Consider the following 23,898-nt stretch of genomic DNA (forward strand, 5'->3'; position numbering starts at 1 on the left):
TGTGGGACCCTTCATAACTCTGCCTGGTCTGCTTCATACACCCGAGGGCTGTAATAATCTTTAACTGTATTCCGCAAGCACACATTTCTTTCTCTCGGTTTCTCTGCTCATCTGCTCGCCTGTCTTCTATCTATTTAATTCACACAGTCGCAGCATCTACACTGCACGTTTACAGCTGCCACTCTTGTCTTTATTCATTCTTTACACATTCTAGCTCTGTTTTTCCTGCTGCTCTCTGACCGGAGTGCTGGCTGTGTAGGAGGTGCGGCTTCTTTTCTCATCTTGAGTCTCTGATCTTGTTAGACCTATCGCGTCCATGCGAGATCACAGAAGACCTCTCATTTCACACAATGGTGCCCTGACAGCTACCTACAGTAATAGCTAAACGTGGACAAGACAAGAGAGCTGATCATTAGCACATCAAACACCACACTGGACTGAACCCCACCTCCAGCCGCAGCACGACCGTGAAACAGGTTAACAGCTTCAAATATCTCAGACTCAGCATAGGCTGTGAGCTAAGATGATGAATGTATTCATGGTGTACGAGCCGAGATGGCGCTGCCCGTAAAGCCGTGCGTTCTGTACAGGCAGACATGGAGATTTTGTGTACAGTCTATATCTGTGTGTTGCTATGTGTATATCTGTAAATCTAAAATCTAGAAAAATCTATTTAGACCTGCGATCAGATTGGACTTCCTGGTGCCTCTGTGTTTAATGCTGCCTGCTTAAGACGGTGCGCCTGTAGGCATGCCAGACCATGCTCTGATCCCCCTCGCAGTGGCCCTCCCCAGGGGGCTTTCGGTCAATCTTTCCACGCCGTTGCATATCGTACCTCACTCGACCGTCTAAGCCCTCATCGCACTGATACCCCCCAGTCTCTTAGCCCCCTAGGCAGCTCCAGGCCTTCACCCTGACCATTGCCTCACAACTCATGACAAGCACATGATGTGAGAATGACCATGGCTCAGGTATTAGCTGAGACAAAAACTGGAAAAAGAGAGACAAAAGGATTAAAGGCGAGTTGTTTCTCTGGTAAAACATTTTCTGTTTCGCTGAGGTTACTTACTGTCAATTCTACTACTTAAATGATCGCAAGTTCCACACAGTGAGGTAGATGCTGGATGCCAAAATGCTGCAATCCGTACACTTCCCCAAACAACTCTTACACACACACACACACACACACACACACAGACACACACACACAGAAACAGTGCAGATACTGCTTACAGCGCTGGGTTACACTGCTGTGGCAGGCAAAAGAGCCACAGCATGAAATGCTTTTGCCTCCTGAAGCAGCGGCCTGAATATTTGTATCCTTCAGACACAAGTTTTATCAGGAGTGGACAGACTTTTGTGTCACATGCAGCTTAGAAGAATTTGCTTGACATTTAATTTCATGGTGATAATAAAATGTGTGGCTGGAAAAGCATGTGCTGAGGATAGCGAATACATGTTTTTAGGTTCAAGCATCATAGCCTTGTAAAGCATGGGGTGGGTGTGTGTGTGTGTGTGTGTGTGTGTGTGTGTGTGTGTGTGTGTGTGTGTGTGTGTGTGTGTGTGTGTGTGTGTGTGTGTGTGTGTGTGTGTGTGTGCGTGTGTGCGTGTGCGCATGTATGATGACCGGCGTGATGCCTTGTACATGTGTGCTGTATGCAAATGATATGGACATTATTATAATTTCTTATTCTCTGAGGAATTCATTTGTAAAATTAATTTTCTCCATCCCTCCCTCTCTCTTTTGTCCACTTGTTCTCATTACATGACACAAGGAGCCCTTTCTCTCCTCATACTGGTTTGGTAGAAGTAGTTGGTTTATTGAAACACTATACTTATAGCTCTGTGCATATTATATAGCGGCAGCTTCCACACTGATGTGTTGTAGCCACTTTCTTTTCCTCTTTTCCTTTTTTCTTTGTCAGCTCGTCTTTTGATTAGAGAACAAATCGCTTCCCTACACGTACTCTACCCCCTCTGTGGGAAGACGCAGGGAGCTTCAGCTCCTGCTGGGACCCCTGAAGACTCTCCTCTTTTCTTCATTCTGGGTTAATGGAAGTAGAAGCTATACTGTATAAGGGGCGCTGTATTGTATTCAGCCCTGTTCATATTACAGCACAGTTGTCTCAGCCTTTAGTGTTACCAGTTAGAGGATATTTAGGCTTTCATTTCTCTTTGCACCTTTCAATATATAAAGCTCATAAAGATAAAGATGATAAGGTGTTGAAATGATTTGCAGTCCCTCTGTAATCCTTTTTCTTTCTCTCTCTCTCTCCCGCCTGCTGTCTTCCCACAGAGACCTTTGAGGTCCTGATGAGGCAGGCGGAGAATCGCACGAATGCAGTCTTCCAGGAGTCTTACCGCAACATGGCTGATCAGGCCATGGGCCCTGTGCGGGAACTCTTTACAGATATTAGTCTCTTCCTGCTGGGGTCTGAGTTCAACATTGATGACTTAGTGCAACGATTCTTTGACGCTCTCTTCCCGCTGGTCTACAATCACCTCATCAACCCAGGCCTCAGCAACCTATCACCAGGCTACGCTGAGTGTGTAAGGTCGTCCAGCCGGGATGTAAGACCGTTTGGTGGGGCGCCCAGCCTCCTGGCTGATCAGATTGCTCGCTCTGGGTTCTCCGGGAAGCTTCTCCTTCAGGCACTGCACCTCGGCATCGAGGTCATCAATACCACAGACCACTTACAGCTGAGCCGCGAGTGCAGACGGGCCCTGCTTAAGATGCACTACTGTCCTCACTGCCAGGTATGGATGCATGTCTCTGAAGTGAATTTTATCGATCGGAATTAATGAAAGTCTTTTACAGCATCACTGATCCCGAAATAATTTGCTCTACAGGGCTTAACCCAGTCCAAACCCTGCATGGGTTACTGCCTCAACGTGATGCGAGGCTGCTTGGCAAGCATGGCGGAGATCGACACCCACTGGAGGGAGTTTGTTCGCTCGCTGGAGGGCCTGTCAGCACGGATGCACGGAACTCAGGATTTGGAGCAAGTGCTTCTGGGAGTTCACACACTGCTTCACGATGCTGTCGGACACGCTCAGAAAAATGGCCCCCGCCTCTCAGCACAGGTCAGATCATCTTTGAGGAGGGATTTAGTATTGTTTAGGTTAGTAGACTTGAAACTGTACTGGGGCTCTGTGGAAGATGAAAACCAGTACCATCACCAAATGGGAGAAGAATAGATAAAGGATGAAGCATTTAAATCAGTCATGGAGAGATTTTGAATCACACTGCTATTCTAGCTGCCAGGTATGTAGTGTGGAGCAAATTCCTTGTATGTGAAAACCTACTTGGCAGTAAACCAGATTCTGATTCTGACCAACAATAAATTGCTTGAAATTGCGCACATCGCACACAACAGGTTAGTCGGATCAAAGCAGGCCAAAACCAACATGACATCATGACTTCACGTAAACATACATGCCACTTTCCGGCGTGTTATCTGTACGCATTTTGAGCTATCCGCGTGTACGTCTACACTGTAAACAGTGGACGACAGTCTGCAGCGTCACCGCATAGCCACGTGGCGTGTTATTGCGAGGCTATGTGTTATCGCGAGGCTACGTGTTATCGCGAGGCTACTTGTTATCGCGACGCTGCGGATGGGTTTAGGAAAATAAGAAACGGTTGGGTTTAGGAAAAGAACAAATGTGGAAAGGAAACGTCACATGCGGAACGCAATCCCCCGCGTCCTGTGTTTTACCCATCGTCCATCCTGACCAACCTCCCTATGTGGATTTTCGCCCTTTCATACAACTCGCTACGGCGTCAATTCACATGCAATTGCAAGGTAATGTAAATCAATGCAGGCCAAACGGCATTGATAAACACGCTAAAAAACGAGTATGCGTCTTGATAACATGACAATAATGGCATACGAATTGGTGTGTCATACATACGCCACTTCATGAGAACTATCCAGAAACACATCCATGTGGGCATCTCCAAGGCAATCAGACACCTTGATGCAGGCCTTACATTCATTTACCCAAAACTAAGAAGCCTTTATCCATAAAACATGTCATCTATAAAAGTCCAACCATAAAGTATTAACATTCTGTCTACATTTGTGTTATTTGTCAAATAAATGCCACAGGATGTTTGTTCCTGAACTACACTTTTTTTCCTGTTCTGATGGAGACGCCACAGCTCCATCTAGTGGTCGTCCAGTGTGTCTGCTGCTTGATAGACTGCACATGCAGCACATACAGAAACTGGAGATGATAGGCTTGGCTGCACTAATGGCCTTAGTATAAACGGCCGTCACCCAAGCATCTAAAATATTATTATTATTGCCGGAATTTGTCATGCACCGGTACAATTTGCCGAGCCTTAAAATGCATGTTTCTCCCTTAGTGTTTAGACTTAAATCTGTATCTGTCTCATTGGGAAATAGGTGCACAAACTGTGTGGCCCACCAAGCAGGAAGCCTGCGCAGTCAGTCCGCATCCAGCACAGCAGCAACAGCAGAGAATCCATCCCTCTTAATGCTCTTGTCAGAGTGTCAGGGGACTCGCTCGCTGTCAGGAGGAGGTAAGTGGGTGAAAGGTGCCAGATGTGTGCATTGAAAGAAGTCATTTTCAGATTTTTGTTCATTTAGTCTAAAATGAATATGTAAAATGAATATGTAATACACTTAGTTAAACAAGTTAATTATCTGTGTGCGCGCATGTGGCTGCTTTTCCAGGGACTTTCTGAACAGTCTACGTCTCTACCGTACGCTCTACGGCGGCCTGGCGGATCAGCTGTGTGTGAGTGAGCTGGCCTCTGGTGACGGGCTGTCCTGCTGGAATGGAACCTACATCGTAAAAAGGTTTGTTTTTAAAGAAGTCAGTAATACAGATGGGTGACAAATGAAACAACAAGAACATCATGTGTCTTTGTATAATTAGGAGCCACCACAAGCCTGCAGAACAACTTCTTTTTAAAGCACATTGGTTCAATATCCCCCACAGGTCAGCTAGGTTGAGTTAAAAAATGATTCACATAATTTTCTTCAAACCATTCAGTGACCCTTCATGCTTTGTGTGGAAGCATTTACTTTTGTTATCTTTTTTTCACCATCTGTTTCAACATGGTGTCAGTATTCTTCACTAGTAATTTTATAAATTAGTATGCCACTGGTGTTCTATCTCTGTGACAACATGCAGATGCACACACACTCAAACACTCAATTATATAACTGCAAAGCAATGCAGTACTGAGACAGTATATCATAAACATCAATTTCAGACTACAGACATTAAGCAAGGCAAGTTTATTTATAAAGCACTGATACATTAATAGCATTAATGCATATTTTTCTTTTTTTTTTTTACTACAAATTATTACCTAAGTTGGAGAGTAGAGAGGATCCAGCTTTTGTTTTGTGTGTGCAGTTCATGAAATTACTTGCAGAGCGCACCAGAAATCAGTCCAAGTATGAGTTTGACAGTATAAGGCTGTTTTTACATTCCTATACTGAAGGGGTAATTGTCTTTGTGCTCATCTGAGTTTAAGACGAGGTGTGCGAGCATGATTTTATAAAATCACAACTAGTCTGGAGGCCAATCCTGTTCCATTAGTCTCCAGAAGTTAAACTTTTCAAATAAGTAATGTTTGAATATTCATAGATTTTTGTTTTTTTAATGAGGTATAGGGAGGGGATGTAATTTTAAGAATTTCTGGGACCTGTAGCCCTTTGCTGCGTGTCATCCCCACTTTATCCACCTTTCCTGTTATTCTCAAGCTATGATAAAGGGAATTAAAAGCCCTAAAAATAATCTTTAAAAAAACATCACTCTAATAGATGGATAACCAGCAATGATACGTATTCCGTGTCTGACAAGGGCTTTACTTTCCATGATGTTACAGGTTTTCAGCTCCAGCGACATCTCACTGTATGATCCTGCAATGAGACCGTTTGTACACTGTTTGACCGTGATCTGACACACACACACACACACACACACACACACACACACACACACACACACACATCTTGGATATGAATGGTTCTGAACTGGAGCAGACAAACTGGCCTCTTTCATAGTATCAGTCAGCGGCCTTGTCTCCATTACATCACAGAATGGTTCTCAGTCTGTGAACTGTCAGACAATGGCAAGTGGACCCATATTTCAAACTACGGTGAGGTTGGAGTTGCCAGTTTGGGTTAGAGGGCCCAATGTAAAGGATGACAGCCTTGTTGAGACCGTTTCACAGCTAATGTGTGAAGGTGAGAAAGAAGAAAGGTGGAACAGGGGAGGAAGGTCTTTCATGGCCTTTTTAGCAACCAGAGAGATTCACACACATTTTGGAGAATCTGTGGATGGGGGTTTCTCATCAAAAATTGCATTACTATGGTGTCAAGGTTAAGTTTCATTCTGGCAGTGACAATTTACGCTTTTCTCCCTTTGTTATTTTCCAACATAACACCTCAAGTTTCCATTACAAAGGAGGCAGCCTTGTCTGAGAATAGACAGATTTCTTACGTGCTGGAGAAAGAGGCAGACCATCAGGCTGCAGGCTGTCTATCATCTCTGCCAGCAGCCTCTGGGAAATGTTTATGGCATGTGGGCTTCTCTCAGCTCTTTAACCCTCCTTTCTCTTTTCCTCATTCACACTAACACTTATTTATAGGGAATCGTTCACCTCAGGTTCCCTCACAGATTCTTATTTTGATTAGGTCATTACCAAAAAAGAAAGTAGAGGAAGAAAGCTGAGAAATTGAAAGAGACTTTAAGAATCTGGGGAGACGAGGCTCTGAGGAGACGAGTGAGCCGAGTCCCTGCAACTTAGCAGATCTACAACCCTGTGCTGCTTTCTATTAGCCTAGAACCATAGACGAGTAGCTGGAAGTCAACCCAAACTGAGAAAAAGCAATAAATAACCTCCTGCCTACGGGTCATAACCCAACATCCACTGAGAGAGAGGGGAATAAAACTCACTGCCGCATGGTAGCTGATTTACAGAAGCTTATCGAGGCCTCAGAGACCTTAAACGTTCAGTTGCTGTGTGTGTGTGTGTGTGTGTGTGTGTGTGTGTGTGTGTGTGTGTGTGTGTGTGTGTGTGTGTGTGTGTGTGTGTGTGTGTGTGTGTGTGAAACTGCATTTGAATATGTGCGAAGGCCTTTTAAAACATGTTTTTGTTTTTGTGTGTGCAGGCGCAGATTGTTTTATTGACTTTAAAAAAGTAGTGAGTTGCACCAGAGCTTTATCCTATTTAATAAAAAAAAACAGCGAGCACAAAAAAAACATCACGCGCGGCTGAGATTGAAGGGAGATTTAATGCATGTCCTCATCTGGGTCCCTTGTAAACAAAAAGATAAAGAACAATCAGATAAGATCATAGAGGAAGAACACAAGCTGCTTTCATCTCAATGTCTGTGTGAATGTACATGATGGGGTCTTGCTCCAAGGGAGATTTGGTAAAGACATTCTTTCTCTCTGTTTGTCTCTCTCTGGTTTGTCCCTCGCTTACACACTCGTACTAGGAAAAAAAGATTGGACATTACATTTTCTGATTACTGTTATGGCTTATTAACAGTTTTGTCTTCTTTTGTGACAGCTAATTTTACCTGAAATAATCCCACACTAAAGTCTCTGCATTGAACTGAAGCTGGAGGGGTGTTATTATGCTCACAGCAAGAATGTGAATGATGAAAAATAGATTTTTATTTTGAAATACCTGCAGAGCAAACGGCTGGATATCACACCTCATTACTGTTGACATAAAGTTGGGACCATCAGAAATGTGTCTGTTGAGTAACGAAAGTTTAAAGCTTAGCAGAGTTGTTGTATGGCAGCTTTTATTGAGACAAAAATATAGATTGGAGAACTTTGGCGTCTTTTATGAAACCTACAATAATTTATTTTTGGGGCAACTTAGGGGGCAGCGGAAACAAGCCGTAAACTCAAAAATGACAATTATCATCTTTTTAAGCTAAAGAGTTACCTATTCAAACATCCAGCAGATAATAAGCAGATATTGAGGAACATTAGGGTTTATTTAGAGTTGAGCTTGTTTCCACCTGATGAATAATAAATAATAATAATAAATCTCTTTAAGCTCCGTTTTTGGTCTCTACCAGCTCCTGAGGAAAATATCTGGCTCTTAAGCTGCTAAATGCTCCACTATGTTCATCAGCTAGTCACCAACTGTGTCTGTCTGCCATTTGGTGCTGAGCTGGATGTGTCATTTGTTTTTAGAACTCTTTCTGCTAAAAGCAGCTGCATGCTGCGACTGAAATCAACACTAATGAGAGAGTGAACCGAATCAGTAAAGTTGGCGGCCACAAAACTAATTAACTTAAAGATGCTAAAAAGCTCTGGAAAGCCAAGGGAAGCTGCAGGGATGGGTGATATTTCACTGTGGATTCATCACTACAAGCGACATACAAGTACCCATGTGATCCCTTGTTAATATAAAAATATTGAATAAAAAACATATTGTATCATCACTAGTATCGAAAAAGTACAAAAAAGAATTGGTTTGAAGGTTGGGGGGATTGTTATGCCCTTGTGTTTGTCACACTGCATGACTTACTAAAAAGTTGTTGTGATTCATGTCACTTGATAGCGTGAGAGATTAAAAAATAAATAAAATGGTGAAACATCCCTCAAACTCTGGAGGTGATCTTTGGTTGGAGAAGCTGTACCCATCTAGGCAGAAAGGTTAACACATTCCCACAAGCGTTCTCCATTGTCATGGTTACGCACGCACGCACGCACGCACGCACGCACGCACTCACGCACGCACGCTACCGTTTTTTCTTTGTTTCCCTGTTGGAGTAACAGACTGACAAAGACAGAATTGCGTTAGTCGAGGTATTACAGGGATCCTGATTCCTTCTCTGTGGCCACACATTTACTTTCTAATTTAGTTTCACACGTGATCTTAAAACTTATATGTGAACATGTGCAAGGCAGCACATTTATTTTGGATTGAATTTTATTATAGCCTTTTCTCCCTGACAATGAGAGAAAACAACCAGGAGTTATAGCAGTGTTAAAAAGCTACAGCTTGAACGTGCACAAGAGTGTGATGTGTTATTCATGATTACCTCCTCCGAGGTAGAATCACTCTTTAATTCATCCCAACCTGCAGTCTGTCTCACGGCTGCCAACACACACCAGGTGTTTGGTGGTGTGTTTATATTTTCGAAGAGCCTTTTTCTAATTGAGAACAATGATTTCTTTTGTTTTTACGATAAAAAGGCAACTAACCTTGGATGCTGTTTTTGCGGAATTTAACATGGGAGGCATCAGTACTGCGGGATGAATGCTACAGTATGTATTGGAAAGATGCTTGAAGTGAGGCGTGCAGGTTTGAGCGTGGCCTTTTGTTTAATCAGCAACCCTTCATGCTGGAGCGGCTGTCTGAGCAATGGCCTTTGACCTTTCCTGTGTCTCTTTGCTGCCCGGTTAATCCTGAGGAGGTTAATCACATGGTAATAAGAGCCCTGGAGTCATAGTGCAGGACTTTCTTCAATGTGTGGCCAGTTGGCAGAGGAAAAGGTTGATTCTATAAATGTAGGTCTATGCTACTCTGTTCATATCTATTTCATTCTTTTCTTTTCCCTAATACAACTATTTTGTCATTTGTCTATATAGTAATTTGTCTCATTTTCGCTTCCATCCTTCTGCTAGACGTGAAGCTCAGGTGATTTGCCTTGGCTTAACTGAAATGACAGCTTTTAAGCTCTGCTAATAGGAATCCACTGAAGAAGCATCAAGAGCTTAGGTTATCCCAGGCTGCACAGGGAACATACTTCCTCATTTGAGGGTTGTCTGAGCTTCTTTGCAAAACCCACACGGTGTTTCCATGTGTTGAATAATAAAAAAAATATCTTCACTCCTCAGCGTTTTGCTGCTCTAATCAACAATATGATTGTCTAAACATAGCCCATATAACTTTGAAAACATTTAATATTACCTTATTCAGTAATATGACAATGCCTTTATGGTATTTTTGTAAGTTGTCACCTTTGTTGAATGTGCAAGCCCCATTAGTGGCAGAGGGAAGAGTTACTACTTCAGTACCTTTTCTATATATTAGGTTATAATAATATCTGAATAACATTATTATTTGTACACATACAGCAGTGGGATATGTACACAATGAAGTAAAGCCACTTTCAACAAAACACAAGAGTTAAGAATAATTACTTTATGTCAAACTTATACAGTACTACATGTGCATATACAGTAGTAGAGAACTCTCTATATACTGCCTCAAATAAACATAAATTCACAGCTGGTTATCTTTGTTCAGTGCACATTTTATTACCCACTCTTCGTCCATTAATAATCCTGCTGGCAAAGCTGTGGCGTCCTATTCAGTAAAATGGCTGTGGTCATTGCAGTCATAAATCCAAACACTTGTGCGACAGGCCTGCTTTAGTGCGGTCGTAGCTCTCTTTGACCAGAAGGTGGAGCTCTGCACTTTGGGTTACACACACGCTAGTGACACGCCAGACTGCTGATCACTCCACTGCTTCTTGCTGCATCTGTTTTGATGATGTATGCGGTGGAGTTGGTGTTCTTGTCCATGTTGTCCCTGACAGTGACAGACATGAAACTAAATTTACATGATAAACCAACACACTGCAGAACATCGAGTCTCCTCCTGCATTCGTTTGCAGTGAACTGACCTAATTTTGAACGGAAAGGAATAACCTTTTAAACATGCGCTGTCAAATATATTATGCATAGCTGTCCTCTTAGTCATTCTCATGCGAGTACTAGAGTTGTTTCCCTCCATCCCATGAAAAAACAACTTCAAATTAATGTGGTATAGAATCCCCAGTACCTCAAAGGCTATTAACACTTCATAAAGTTACACATATTGCAGCGGTTTTCCTCTCTTTCCTTGGGAACAAACTGGGTAATGTAGTCTCTTGGCATAGTACTTGGACTCCCTAACACTAACCATCATAGATTTGTTTTGTTTTTAACAAAATTTAGATTTTAATCTTTTTGGGGCAAACCCTAAAAACTTGCAACAAATCATAATTCACAAAATTACACATCTTCAAATGTGACAAAAGAAAGGAGGACAGAGATGGCTGGGCTGATTGGAAAGTTTTGATTGAGAGACAGCGAGAGGAGGGAAAGATGAGATGCAGAGGAGAGAGGACGTTCTTGAAGAGCTGCTCTGTATTGCGACAGCTGGCTACTGCAGATAACCACAAAACCACTGGAGCACTTGAGGTCTGGGTGCTGCATGGCTAGAGTTCCACTCCAACATGACCTTATATCCTGCCTGGATTTAGACGCAGGGGCTCGGTCAGAGTACCACATCCTGACGATTATCCCAAGTGACAGAATCAAGAACTCTGTCTGGCTGACTAAATTGAGTTCATAAGTCCCTCTTTTATGTGTGTGTGTGTGTGTGTGTGTGTGTGTGTGTGTGTGTGTGTGTGTGTGTGTGTGCTTTAGCCACACCCCCCTCCCCCCATTCTCGAATTGCTCTGCACGGATACATTTTCAATCTAGCTCTCTGGAAAAGCAAGATTTAATTTGTTTGTGCTCCGATATTATCCCTGATGTTGCTACAGTAACTGCCAGCGAGACCACTGTGCAGAAGAGACAGTAGATTCTGAATTGGTTGGTTGCAGGTGGTGCATGTATGGGTGTGTATGTCTATTCCCATACATTTTTCAGTGTATCCTTTCCCTTTTACCTATTGAGCATGAATCCCCACTAACCCCCCCCCCCACCCACCATGAGTTGGATGCCTGCCTCTAGCATCTGGAGCAGATTGTGACCCTGCAGCATGCCAGGTAGCAGGACATTAACAGCCAAGGCCTTATTGTCCACTGATGAGCTGTCAGAGCGCACCCCCTCACCCGCGTGTGTGATATCGTCCTGCCTCCGTCGAGCACACACACTCGGTCCCCGCGGAGCACTCTTCCTCTTTACCTCAGATATAAATCAGAGGCTGTTGAAAAAAGGCAACAAAGAGTTGGAAAAAATGTGACAATGCTCATAAAGAGGGAGCAGAGTTAGCACGTCTTTGGTGAGAAAACCCTCATGTTTTGTGATAAAAGACTGTTAGACTGGAATTGGAGGTGCTGACAAAAATGTGATTTAATCACAAGTACACTGCAATATTGTTTTTATAACAAAAGCTGTTTCCCACAGTTCTTAGCAGGAATAGTTCTGCACTACAGATCAGTAAACAATAGACTAATAGAGCGATTTTAGTAATGGACGTCTACAATAAAGCTCCTGATACTTCTTTTGTTTTGTTTTGTGCATGGAGATTTGGTAGACAAGTATTCTCTCTTTTACTGAGACAATCATATCGGGGTGAAGGCACAAAATGCCTATGGTTGAATTTAACACTTTCCTGCACGTCTGCACATGAATTGTGCCATCTTATCAAGGTCCGCTTATTTCATATCAACTTTATGGCTACGTGTGTAACATATCCATGTCGATTTCTGCTCCAGAAGAGACTTAAAGGTCCCATGGCATGAAAATTTCACTTTGATGTTTTTTAACATTAATATGCATTCCCCCAGCCTGCCTGTGGTCCCCCAGTGGCTAGAAATGGCGATAGGTGTAAACCGAGCCCTGGGTATCCTGCTCTGTCTTTGAGAAAATGAAAGCTCAGATGAGCCGATCTAGAATCTCCTCCTTATGAGGTCATAAGGAGCAAGGTTACCTCCCCTTTCCCTGCTTTGCCCTCCCAGAGAATTTGGCCCACCCATGAGAGAGAGACCTCATGGCTTTCAAACGAGCAAAGTTGTTCAAGGCCACCCCCTCCACCTTACCCCCCCATGCCCCCCTCTCTCCTCCTCCATTACAGACACAGAAATGGCACATACTAAGGAAAGCTCATTGTGGGACTGGCTCTAGTTGCTGTAATTCTGCACCATTGCTGAATTTCGAGAAATAGACTTCAGATAGAGTATTAGGGGACCACTAAGGTCTATATATCGATGCATTGCGGACCTGGACGATTCTGCATCGATGCAGTGACCGACCATAATCGATTATTGCCTAATGATGTTACTTGTTGATTTTCTGGTCGCTGCTTTTTTTGTTATTGCCTTTTGTCTGTTATCTCTTGTGTTCAGACACCCCTACATTTAGGAAGTGTCTTTTTTAAGAGCAGATCCAATAGAAAGGGGAGTTCATACATATATGACTCACCAGATATATGTTGAATATATATATGCTTGAATTTGTTGATGAAAACCATGTATAGTGATGTGTAATAATAAGGATTAGAATCATTGACAGGATAATTGTACCAGTGAAGATTCGCACCCCTAATATCTTTGTATCATTGTCTTGGTTTATCTCAGGGCTGCAGGCTTTTGATAATGCGTGTGGTACCTTCTGTTTCTTTGATTTTCCACTCATTTGTTAACTAAACATGCTTCCCATGTACTGCCACAAAGTGAAAAATGTGGTAGTCGTTAAGTATTCATTACCTGTGCAATTTGTTTCTTCTTTATGCACTTTTAGCCTGGAGAATCTTCTGAATGCGTAGGTAACTTGCATTTGTAATACTGATAGTTTTAGAAGACAACCTTTATGCTGTTCAATGTTTTTATTATTTATTACTTCACAAAAAGCTTACAACCAGTGAATCTGCCTGTTAACCTCCATATATTCTATAACATTACATTCTGGAATATATGTTCCTTATAAAAGAAAAAAAGGCATGGCATTCATCTTTTCTTTCTTTATCAGGGAGTTTGTATCCACAGAAGACTCAGCACCTCTTTATAAGTGGAAACCACCTTTTAGCTCCTGACCTAAGCTGAAAGCTAGGTGTGAATATGGTCTCATTAATCTCACCTCCCACAGTAAAAAGGTCTGAGTCTGGAGGCTCCCTGAGAATAAATCTAAATAGCTCTTTCATTTCTCTGACGTAAACACAAATGTCTCCAACAACAATGTGGCACGCTACAGGATGCCCTGAGACCAGACTTTGCTCTCTTATCATTGTCCCTGTAATGTTGTCCTGCAGTTTCTATGGAAACCTTGCCGGCCTTATTAAAAAAAAAAGTTTCACCTTCTCTGAGTCTGCCCTTTACCTGACAGCCAAGATAAACGAGCAGGGTCCTGGGAGGAAGGCAACACAAACATGCATCTCTGCTCAGTGGCCCGTGCTCATTGGCTCTCTGCTGGAAGCCCTTATTTACCTTAATGCTGGGAGGTAGTGGGTATGGGGAGGCTTGAGGAGGAGGAGTAGCCCTTGGAGAGTGTGTGTGTGTGTGTGTGTGTGCGTGCGTGTGTGTGTGCGCTCACACACACACACAGGTATTGTGATTACTCACAATACCTCCCATCAACAACCTTGAACCATGCGGCAATAAAAAAGAAGCAAAAGATGCAAACAACTCTTTCTGGCCTCCATAACGCACGTGGGCCAGATGATGTCATATGTCACCTTCAGCTAATGAAGGTGATGATGACATGCATGAGCGCCGCATACGTTCACCATCTGCTCCGTTCCACCGTGCTGGAGCTGCTCCCCACAATGCTGCAGAGAGGAGTCGAGGCACGTCTGTACCAAAGGACGAGTGTCCCCCGACGCGTGTGAAAAACCGCCGCCTGCATCCTGATGACTCGCCGCGAGTTTAATCATACCTTTCACATCACAAGCTGCTAAAGTGACCAGTCTCTAAGGGCCACTTTTTTTATATGACCTGAGCAACCAGGACCTGATATGACAGTGGTCACCAGAAAGAAGAAAAATCATAGGAACAACATGACCTGTTAGTAAGCCAACAAGTTTATTTCAAACATACTGACCAGAGTGAAGCTGGATGTGAAAATCGGGCTGCCACCAATCATTATTTTCATTATCGGTTAATCTGCTCTTGTTAAATGTCAGAAATGATTAGTGGAAAGTGGCCATCACAAGATTCCAGAGTCCAGGTTGAAATATTCAAACTGCTCGTTTAATCCAACGCACAGTCCGAAACCCAAAATACAGTATATTTAGTTCATAATGATATGAAAGCAGCACATTTTCACATTTTAAAAACTGGAACCAGAGAATTGTTTGTTCATTACATTAATGCAATTGTTTTTTTCTGTGGATTGACTAATCCATTATACTCGACTAATCGTTTTAGCTTTATTGCGAAATGTAAATAAAAAAATCTGTGTAACATAGATTTAGATAATTATCACAAACCAAGAAAACATTTCAAACTAATATTCAGTAGGTCAACCCACTTGTACAATGTCTACCAAATAAGATTCTAACAATTGATTTTATTAAATATCTGCTTAAAAACATTATTTTTTTTAAATTACAATTGGTTTTCAGAAGGTTTTTCATGTTAGACCCTGTAGATATGTTTATTTTAATTTGTCATGTGCTTAAAGTCCATCTCCATAGTTACACATAATGTTGGACCTGAAACAATTAGCCAATAAATTGAAACGCTGATTGATAAAAACAATTATTCTGCAACAGTTTTGATAATCATTTAAGTAATTTTTAAATAAAAAACAGCAAAACAAATCCTTCTTAAATGTGAATATCTTTTGCTTTTCTAAGTCTTCTCTGATATTGAAGGATATAAATAATTGGTAGATTATTGATAATAAAAGTTATTGTTAGTTAAAGCTCTAATATTGTGACTGATAACACATTTGCAGATCTTGAAATGTGTTTAAAATAGATAAAGGCATTAATTTTTCAGACAAAGCTAGTAACAAGTAATGATGGAGTACCACTTGTTCTGGCAGTTTAATTATGAAGACTGACAAATGCTGATTGATTAATTGATTGAATGGTTTTATTTCCCCTTTTTACTTTTTTTTTTTTTTTAAATCAAATTGAGTGTATACGATAAACATCAGTACATTCCTGTCATATTATCTTGTTAAATAGTCCATCAAACAGAAATAACAAAATTCTATTTTACAAACCCCTGCAGGTGATGTTTGTTCATTATTCTTTTATTTATTCCTTGTGTTAATACTTCCTGTGTTGTCTTTTTAAATTGATCACATTGGGCCAACTGTTGTCACTGCGGGTTATGAAAGTTTTGATTGACAGGCGCTTGACCCCAGCTGTTGAGCAGAGTGTAAAAAGGCGAGTGTTGGTGACTGAAGATGATCTTTAGATAACATCAGATGACCTTTTGAGAGCAGCTGAAACTATCAGTCTCCATGGGGATGCTCTCCTCCTCTTGTCATGTCTTGACACCTTTTTTTCCTTCTTTCTTCCTGTTTTTTTTTATCTCCTTCTCTCTTTCCCTCTCTGTGTCTGGTGAGTAGAGTTTCTGCGAGTTGGCAGCCTGTATCTGATCCTGAAGTAATTTACTGGTAGCGATAAGGAAGTGGTGTGCACAGTCTCTCGCTATAGTCCTTTCTGACAGGGCAATCTGAAGCCCAGGGACACTAAATTGGAGGGAAATCTTGACTCCAGATAGAAGGGAAACGCACATGGTTATTATTATACAAATTCAACAAACTGAGATTGATTGCGGAAACAATCACCGGTGACTGCTGGTTTCATTTTTAGTGATGTGCTTATTCCATTGACTTTGTGAGTGGAAATAACAGCCGAGTGATAACGGCAGTGGAATGTGTAGGATAAAGTGGTCTGTTAATGAGTTGGCTGAGACCTTACTGTAGCAAGAAATGAGTACTTATTTGCACAATCTTGGTTGTCCACTTAATCCTGATTTAAAATGTTGTTGACTATATAGCACATTTTGTGTTTGTGAGAAAGAGACTTTGACTTGTTTGCCTTTGACCATACAAGCTCCCATCAGCTAATATGCACATATTATATAAAGTGTGTGTGTGTATGTGTGTGTGTGTGGGGGTGTGGGTGGGTGTGTGGGTGTGGGTGTCGTGTCTAGTTTTGCCCAGCAGAGCTCTTTTTTTTCTCTCAGCCAGGCAGAGCAGGGTCATTGCCTCAGGTGTATCTTAGAGAAATGCTTCTCTGCTGTGGGCAAGAAGAAATATGAAAGAGACCCTAAATCAAGACACAGAGCCCCATGAATCATGTCAGCAGCCGAGCTGAAGAAGAGGGATGAGACCATCTGTAGCAGCATATGAATGGCTAACTGACTCACAGTGCTGTTGACACAAGCTGAAGAAATGTGAAGAGGTTGTGAAGATTAGCGCTGCTGCTCGCCGCATAGCCTGGAAACCTGCTTCAGTCAAAAACGAGCAAACCCAAATATTGCTGCATGCTCCATTCGTCACTCTGACGTTTTACAGAATTGCACGGGGGGGATGTATTTTTTTTTTTTGTCTTCTAAAATAAGATGAATTTTCATTACAACACATCTATACCGAAGTCCAAGCTGCATGAATTGCTTGCTAACTCCTTTCTGAAGTTTCTCTGTATTTTACTCTGTTAAAGGCTTTTTCAGACTTTTATTTGTTGATTGATTGATTGTATTAAATGCACTGCTAGACGGGCTTCTGGGCTTCATTAATTGTCCTCTTGTCCTCTCCGACTTGTCTCCTTTGTTATTGGTGTTAATGCACGGGGGATTAATAAAGCTACCTAATATGTAATGTATACTTATCCGAATTGAGGGTCTAAAGCTTAAGGAAATTTACCTCAGGGCTTTACAATCAACAACATTGTATGTTGTTGATTGTAAAGCCCTGAGGTGAATTTCCAGGATACAATTTAAAACAACCATCACTAATAAATGGTAAATTAATAGTTAATTAAGCCTTATTTAAGTGTTAACAAACAATACAATTATAATGCTTACTAATTATTAGTACTGCTAAAGTCTTTATACACAACGTTCCACTTCCGGGATTGTTCAGGTGCCGCCGGAAATTCTGCCGGATGTCCCTCTTTTTAGGCCGGATGTCCGTCATCTTTCGCTTTCTTTGTGTTGGCATTCTAAACTCGAGTGGATTTATGAGGACTACTGCTCTTGAGATCTCTGCAGGGTAAATCCAGACGGCTAGCTAGACTATCTGTTGAATCTGAGTCTTCTGTTGCTCGACTAAAACATCTTTTGAACGTATACATGTTCCACCAAAACAAGTTCCTTCCTGAGGCTATTTTGCAGCGGCACCGCTGCTCTGTACGACGATTAGCGCCGCCCAAGATGATTGTGATTGGTTTAAAAAATGCCAATAAACCAGAGCACATTTTCTCGCTTTGCCAGACCTTCCTCCAAAGTGCGCTCAAGGAGGGTCTGGCTACTCCACATATTATTTGGAGATGGGAGGAAAACATGCTCTGGTTTAATGGCATTTCTTGAAAACAATCAGAATCGTCATGGGCGGCGCTAAACTCCACACAGAGTTGCAAAATAGTCGTGCGAGAGAAAACTCAGATTAGACAGATAGTCTAGCTAGCTGTCTGTTATCCCCTTTAAAACCCTTTTGTCTCCAAACTGTAGTCTCTATAATAACGGTCACATAATGTTTATAGATGGTTTACAAAACAATTGTTAACCATTGACAAAGTAAAACCTATCTACATTATAGACTAATTATTTTACATAACACTAAACTAATGATGAAAAAACATAAATTATAAAATTATATATCATTATTTCATTGTTTAACAGTAACATAACTGAACTAAAGTTTTATTAACTATCATTTTACCATTTATTAAAAGGTGGTAACAAGTTCTCACTTTAGGCTATATAAACCAAAAATGGGCTTGACATGTTTTGATTATTAATGCCTGGACTGGAAGGTATCGAAGGGAGGAAACTGCTAATTAGACAAGTACATGTAGATGAGGCAGGTTGAAGTAAACAACACCGTGAAACAGATTGATTAATAACAACACTTAATCATGAAATAATTTGGGATCCACACTTGTGTTGACACTAGCAGCAGCATAGAAGTGTCAGATGGGTCTCTCTCTCCTGGTTACTTAATCTAAGACAAGTAATTGCCTATCGTAAAAAAAAATACTGTTATAATTCAGTGTATGCTTCAGGTCAGGCTTGTAGAATGAGCATTAACTGTGACTCTTAAGCAAATGATTTTGCCCTCTAAAGTGAAATAACAGTCAAAGCATTTTTTTGACATTTAAATTACACTGGCGAGACACTGTTGTAAAAGAATCCTGTGGCATCGGTGAATTAATCTCTTTGGAGAAGGACTGCATTTGAATCACTGTGCTTAGCGATGAGGGCATGTTGTTAAAGCATAGTAACAGGACAGATGATAATCACAAAACTTCATGGATGACCCTTGGGCTTGTTGATGATAAAAAATAAAAATAAAAAATCAAATAAATTAACCACACCACACACAACCCACCCCAACGATATGGAATTGGTTTGTGGTATTAATGAACGTGTAGGTGGTTTCAAGCTCATAAACAGCAGCTATTGTTAAGTGCCTCATAGTCTATCCACGATGCTTCACTTACGGGATTGCTCCAATGCTGCTGGAAATTCCGCCGGATCACGCTTTTTCGCCCGGATGTCCGTTACCTTCTATTTTGCAGCAGCACCAAGGCTCCATCCAGCGCCCAGTGCTACCCAAGACGATTGTCATTGGTTTAAAGAAATGCCAATAAACCAGAGCACGTATTTCTCCCATCCCATAATGCTCTGTGGACTAGCCAGACCCTCCTCCGCAGCGCTGTAGTTAACAAGGAAGCAAAATGGGCTCAGGTGGTAGAGTGGTCGCCTACCAATCGGAAGGTTGGTGGTTTGATCCCTGCAGTCCCACGTCGAAGTGTCCTGATCAGTGTGTGAATGTGTGTGTGAATGTTTATTTCATGAGCAGATGGCACCTTGTATAGCCGCCTCGGCCACAGTGTATGAATGTGTGTGAATGGTGAACGGTTCCTCTACTATGTAAAAGCACTTTGAGTAGTCATTAAGACTAGAAAAGCGCTATATAAATATAGTCCATAATTATCATAGTTTGTGATAATAAGGATCAGCTCAATTTGTGCTCCTAAAATGAATAAACATCTAACTTTAATCTTGATTTGTAAAATGCATGTGAACGTGTCATCCAAAACAGCACGGTTTGGTTCGTTGAATGTTTTGTTATTTCTACTAAATTAGTTACAAAAGCCAACTTTAAAAAATTTTTTTTATTCTTTTGCAACTACAGTACACTTGTTTGTTTACTGCTCCCTTTATCTCATCTATCCCAAGTGAATAAATGTGTTGTTTAAAGCTTTTTTTCTTGTAGAATGCACTGCAGTTGTGAGCACATCATCATAAAGTGGGTGTTGGTTGAGTATTTCCTTAATTACAAAAGCATTTTAAAAAGCGAGCTGTACCTGAGGGGAAAACATATTGACTGATTAGCATCAAACAGAGAGAGATTGAGAGATAGGCTTAATTGTGATGGACCTTTGGGGGGGAGGTGGGAGTGCAGCAGTCATCTTAAAAGCCGTACCAGCGGTAAGGGGTGCAGTTTTGCAGTTGTATTATTTTCCTGTGATTGGCCATACAGAGATGAGTGTGGGGAGAGACTGTGTGGAAAACATAAACACAGATAAGCCTATCGGAGGATCAAGGAAGAGACGCTACAGTGTGTGATCAGTCGACTATAAAATTGACTTAGACCCGAGCAGTTTTACTGTCTCTCAAGAAAGATTGGTGATGTGACATCGAGGGAAAATGTTAAACAATCCTGCTATATTTTATCTCTTTCACTCTCAGCACCACTATTCACTTTGTGTTAAGTGTAGCCAGATAACCACCATCAGTTTCCAGTTTATTTATTTACAGGTACAACTAACTAAAACTAATCTCAGTCCTTGCTGTGTCGAGGACTGAGCCTCTGTATATGGGCACCTGCTCTACCAGGGGAGCTACCCAGGCGCCCAAATGTACTGATTTTAACCCAAACCACGACCTTTTTCTAAACCTAATCAAGTATTTTTTTTGCCTAAACATAACCAAAACAACGTGTTTAAAACCAGTGTTGTGCCTGAATGCATTCATTGAACAATAGTTCATGAACTTGTTCATATGTTGGGCGAACGTGAACTGAACGTATTGTAGCCTATTACTTACCTGATGAACGTTACTGTGAACCCGTTCATTCTGGTGTCTGTGAACGGCACGCTCTCTCAGTTTAACTTTGTTCAATAGGGTGCCAGATTTCTGTAGAGCCTTCCAGGCGAAAACCCGGCTAAAAAACTTAATATGTAGTGGAAAAAACACCCAATCTGGCAACACCAGCCACCAATGTCGCACCGCCGCATGCATCATCAAAACAAAAAGCAGCATGGAGGCGACGAAGCAGCAAGGAGGCTTCGTATGATCATTTAAACAGAAAAAAAGGTTGGTGAGGATGCGAAAAATCTTACATTTCTGTGCAAACTTTGCCCGCCGGCTTTCAAAAAGAAAATCCGCATTTTCAGTTCCATCCACAGCAAACCTGAAACGGCACATTGAACTCATTAGATATGAAGATTAAATCTGACGCATAGTGTCAGTGTTAAAACTGATAAAATAATTGGTGTCTATGGTTCTATATGGGCTGTGACAATAATTTTGAAAAATAATAGCTCGCGGCAACATATGGGAAAAAAGAACTATGAACTAGTTCATTTTTGGAACTGTGAACTAATGCTGCGTTCCAGGCAACCCGTAACTCGTGTTTTCACAACCTTCTACCCGTGAAAGTGCCCTGGAACGGCAGTCAAACTGTAACTTACTATTCGTGAACTCGTACCAGATCGTTGTACTCCCAGTTACAGTTTTTGACGTCACACACACTAAACAACAATGGCGACCCCAGTTGATGCTGTACAGATGCCGGTGATTAACAAAAATAGAAATAAATATACATAAATAGGCAAGGTAAAGTAATTCCGCACATTATAGTCAAAACAATACACATATGATTGTGTACTGCTACAGGTTATGTTTATTAAATGAAGCCCAAAATATGTCGCAGACTAGAAATTGCTAGCATCAGCTAGCACTAGCTAGCACTAGCTAACGTCAATGTTAAAGGTGAATTATACTAGCCGCATCCAAGGTGGTGCGCGCCATCGTGACGTCAAAATGACGTAATATCCTACCGGTGCGCCTGATTTATGGCGCGCGAGCAGAGGTCACGCATTGCTCTTTTTTTTCAGCGGCGCGCGACAAAGCGAAAACAGGTGGCCTGAACGAGTTCGCCGACAACCGGATGCCAGGACTCTGAGTGACTGCAAGTCTCTCTTGTAAACTTACAGTGAATGAAAGGCTTGATCTGACGAAGTAGGTCATCCAATCAAATCAAAGCATTGACGGTAATGCTGCTGCCAGTTCTGCCTTTTTCTTCTTCTTCTAGTCCATAGAAAGAGCAGCGTTGGTAGCCTTTGCTCATTAGCGCCACCTCTGTTCAGGAGAAGACTGCAACCAGTGTCGCGAGCACAAGCGCGGGTATAAATAGTTACGGCTATTTCATGACATCACATATGCACGCGCCAGCTGGGCTGCGGTTACTGTAAAACACGCTTTAGGTAGCCGCTAGCTAACGCTAGCTAGAAGAGTTTGTGGTGAGTCGCGACTTGAAGTTGTAACTTACAGGCTGAAAATTTGATCTGGAACGCAGCATTAGTTCAACATTTTTTAGTATGAACCCTGAACTGAACTAGTTCATTTTAAAATTTGTGAACTGAACTTTGAACTAGTTCATGTAGAAAGTGAACTTTCCCAACACTGTTTAAAACCATGACTGTTACGTTCTCTGGTTTAGATATGTCCACGGAAAACGCTCCAGTGGGTTGTATTAGAGGGTATGAATACATAACTATGCTAAATATCATCGCATAGTTTGGAGAACTTGATACTATTCATACAGCACTGATACCTTTGATGTATCATACCCACTACTTTCGTTGAGTTTGCATCTCTGCACTTGTTTGTCATCCAATAGTGACCGTCATTCTTTTAAATTTGGTGATGCACAGACTGCTTCATTTGAAGTAGCCCTGAATAAAACTCAGATCACTCTCACTGGTGTTTTGCAGCTGTCACTCACCTTGAAGCTTTCGAGTGCCTGCAGGAGGTTTACGAGATTCTTCACCATTAGCAGCAGTTTTTTTTCCCTCTGGCCCATTCAACCGCTGGTAAGCTGAGTGAAAAGAAGAATGGGGCTGAGAGCAAATGTAAATAACCGTTTCACAGGGGTGATTAGACTGTTGGTATTTAGGTCCCTTTTGCCAATGTGTTGTTTACTGCTGTGGATCCACAGTATCCTCTCAGAGGTGTAGTGACAGCGTGTTGGATCTCAGAGTCTGCGCAGGAGAAATAGCAGATGTGGCTACTTGTTTCTGCCAGCTGTGGCAGGGCTCAACAGTAACGGTTGCCCGGTTGCCCTTGACAACCTGATTGAGTCAATTGGCAACTGTTTTGTGGACTCTGGTAGCCCCCTTTGGCAACCACCTGTTCAATATTTTTTTTATATATTTATAAAAACAAATCAAAACTGGAAAATCTTATTTCAAAAGAAGTTAATATTTTATGTGTTTGTCTCCGTTTAAGTTTAAACACTACGTTTGTGCGCAACACAACATTTCAGCTGCTGTGTGACCGCTTTCCACACGCGTGATTGCTGTGAAAACATACATGCAACGCAATTTTCTGTTCACGTTAACGGCGCATGTTAAAATCTGGTGCTAATATGGCACCGGTGCCCGGTATCTAACGAATGAAATGGCAACGTGGATTTTGATGCCTCATTACGGTGCCACCTAAATGTCTGCGCTGCTCTAGAGGCTACAGAAGCATCGCTGCATGTCACGCTAGTTAACACTAATAACACGTACACTTGGCAGGAGGTAACGTTAGCCTACCATTAACTACAGTAGTAGCTGGATTAAAAACGGTTTTAATGTTGACAGTTAAACGGTGTAAAAGTGTGACTGTATTTCATTGTAGAGGATTCCAATACCGGGATGTACAACCGTCTGCCGCTAAAGCTATGAGCTAACAGACACAAACCAGCACTGGT

General features: G+C 41.7%; 1 protein-coding gene across 1 annotated transcript in view; it reads left to right on the plus strand.

Annotated features, from left to right (window-relative positions):
- gpc5a (glypican 5a) overlaps positions 1-23,898 on the plus strand; it is a 91,680-nt gene that overhangs the window by 31,729 nt on the left and 36,053 nt on the right. Inside the window, exons 3-6 of the mRNA XM_028582040.1 lie at positions 2,297-2,757; positions 2,851-3,084; positions 4,413-4,549; positions 4,704-4,829. Of these exons, the coding sequence (XP_028437841.1) occupies positions 2,297-2,757; positions 2,851-3,084; positions 4,413-4,549; positions 4,704-4,829 (958 nt within the window). The remainder of the gene's footprint in view (positions 1-2,296; positions 2,758-2,850; positions 3,085-4,412; positions 4,550-4,703; positions 4,830-23,898) is intronic.

This window comes from Perca flavescens, chromosome 1 (assembly GCF_004354835.1).
Source record: "Perca flavescens isolate YP-PL-M2 chromosome 1, PFLA_1.0, whole genome shotgun sequence".
In the NCBI taxonomy this organism is placed as follows: domain Eukaryota; kingdom Metazoa; phylum Chordata; class Actinopteri; order Perciformes; family Percidae; genus Perca; species Perca flavescens.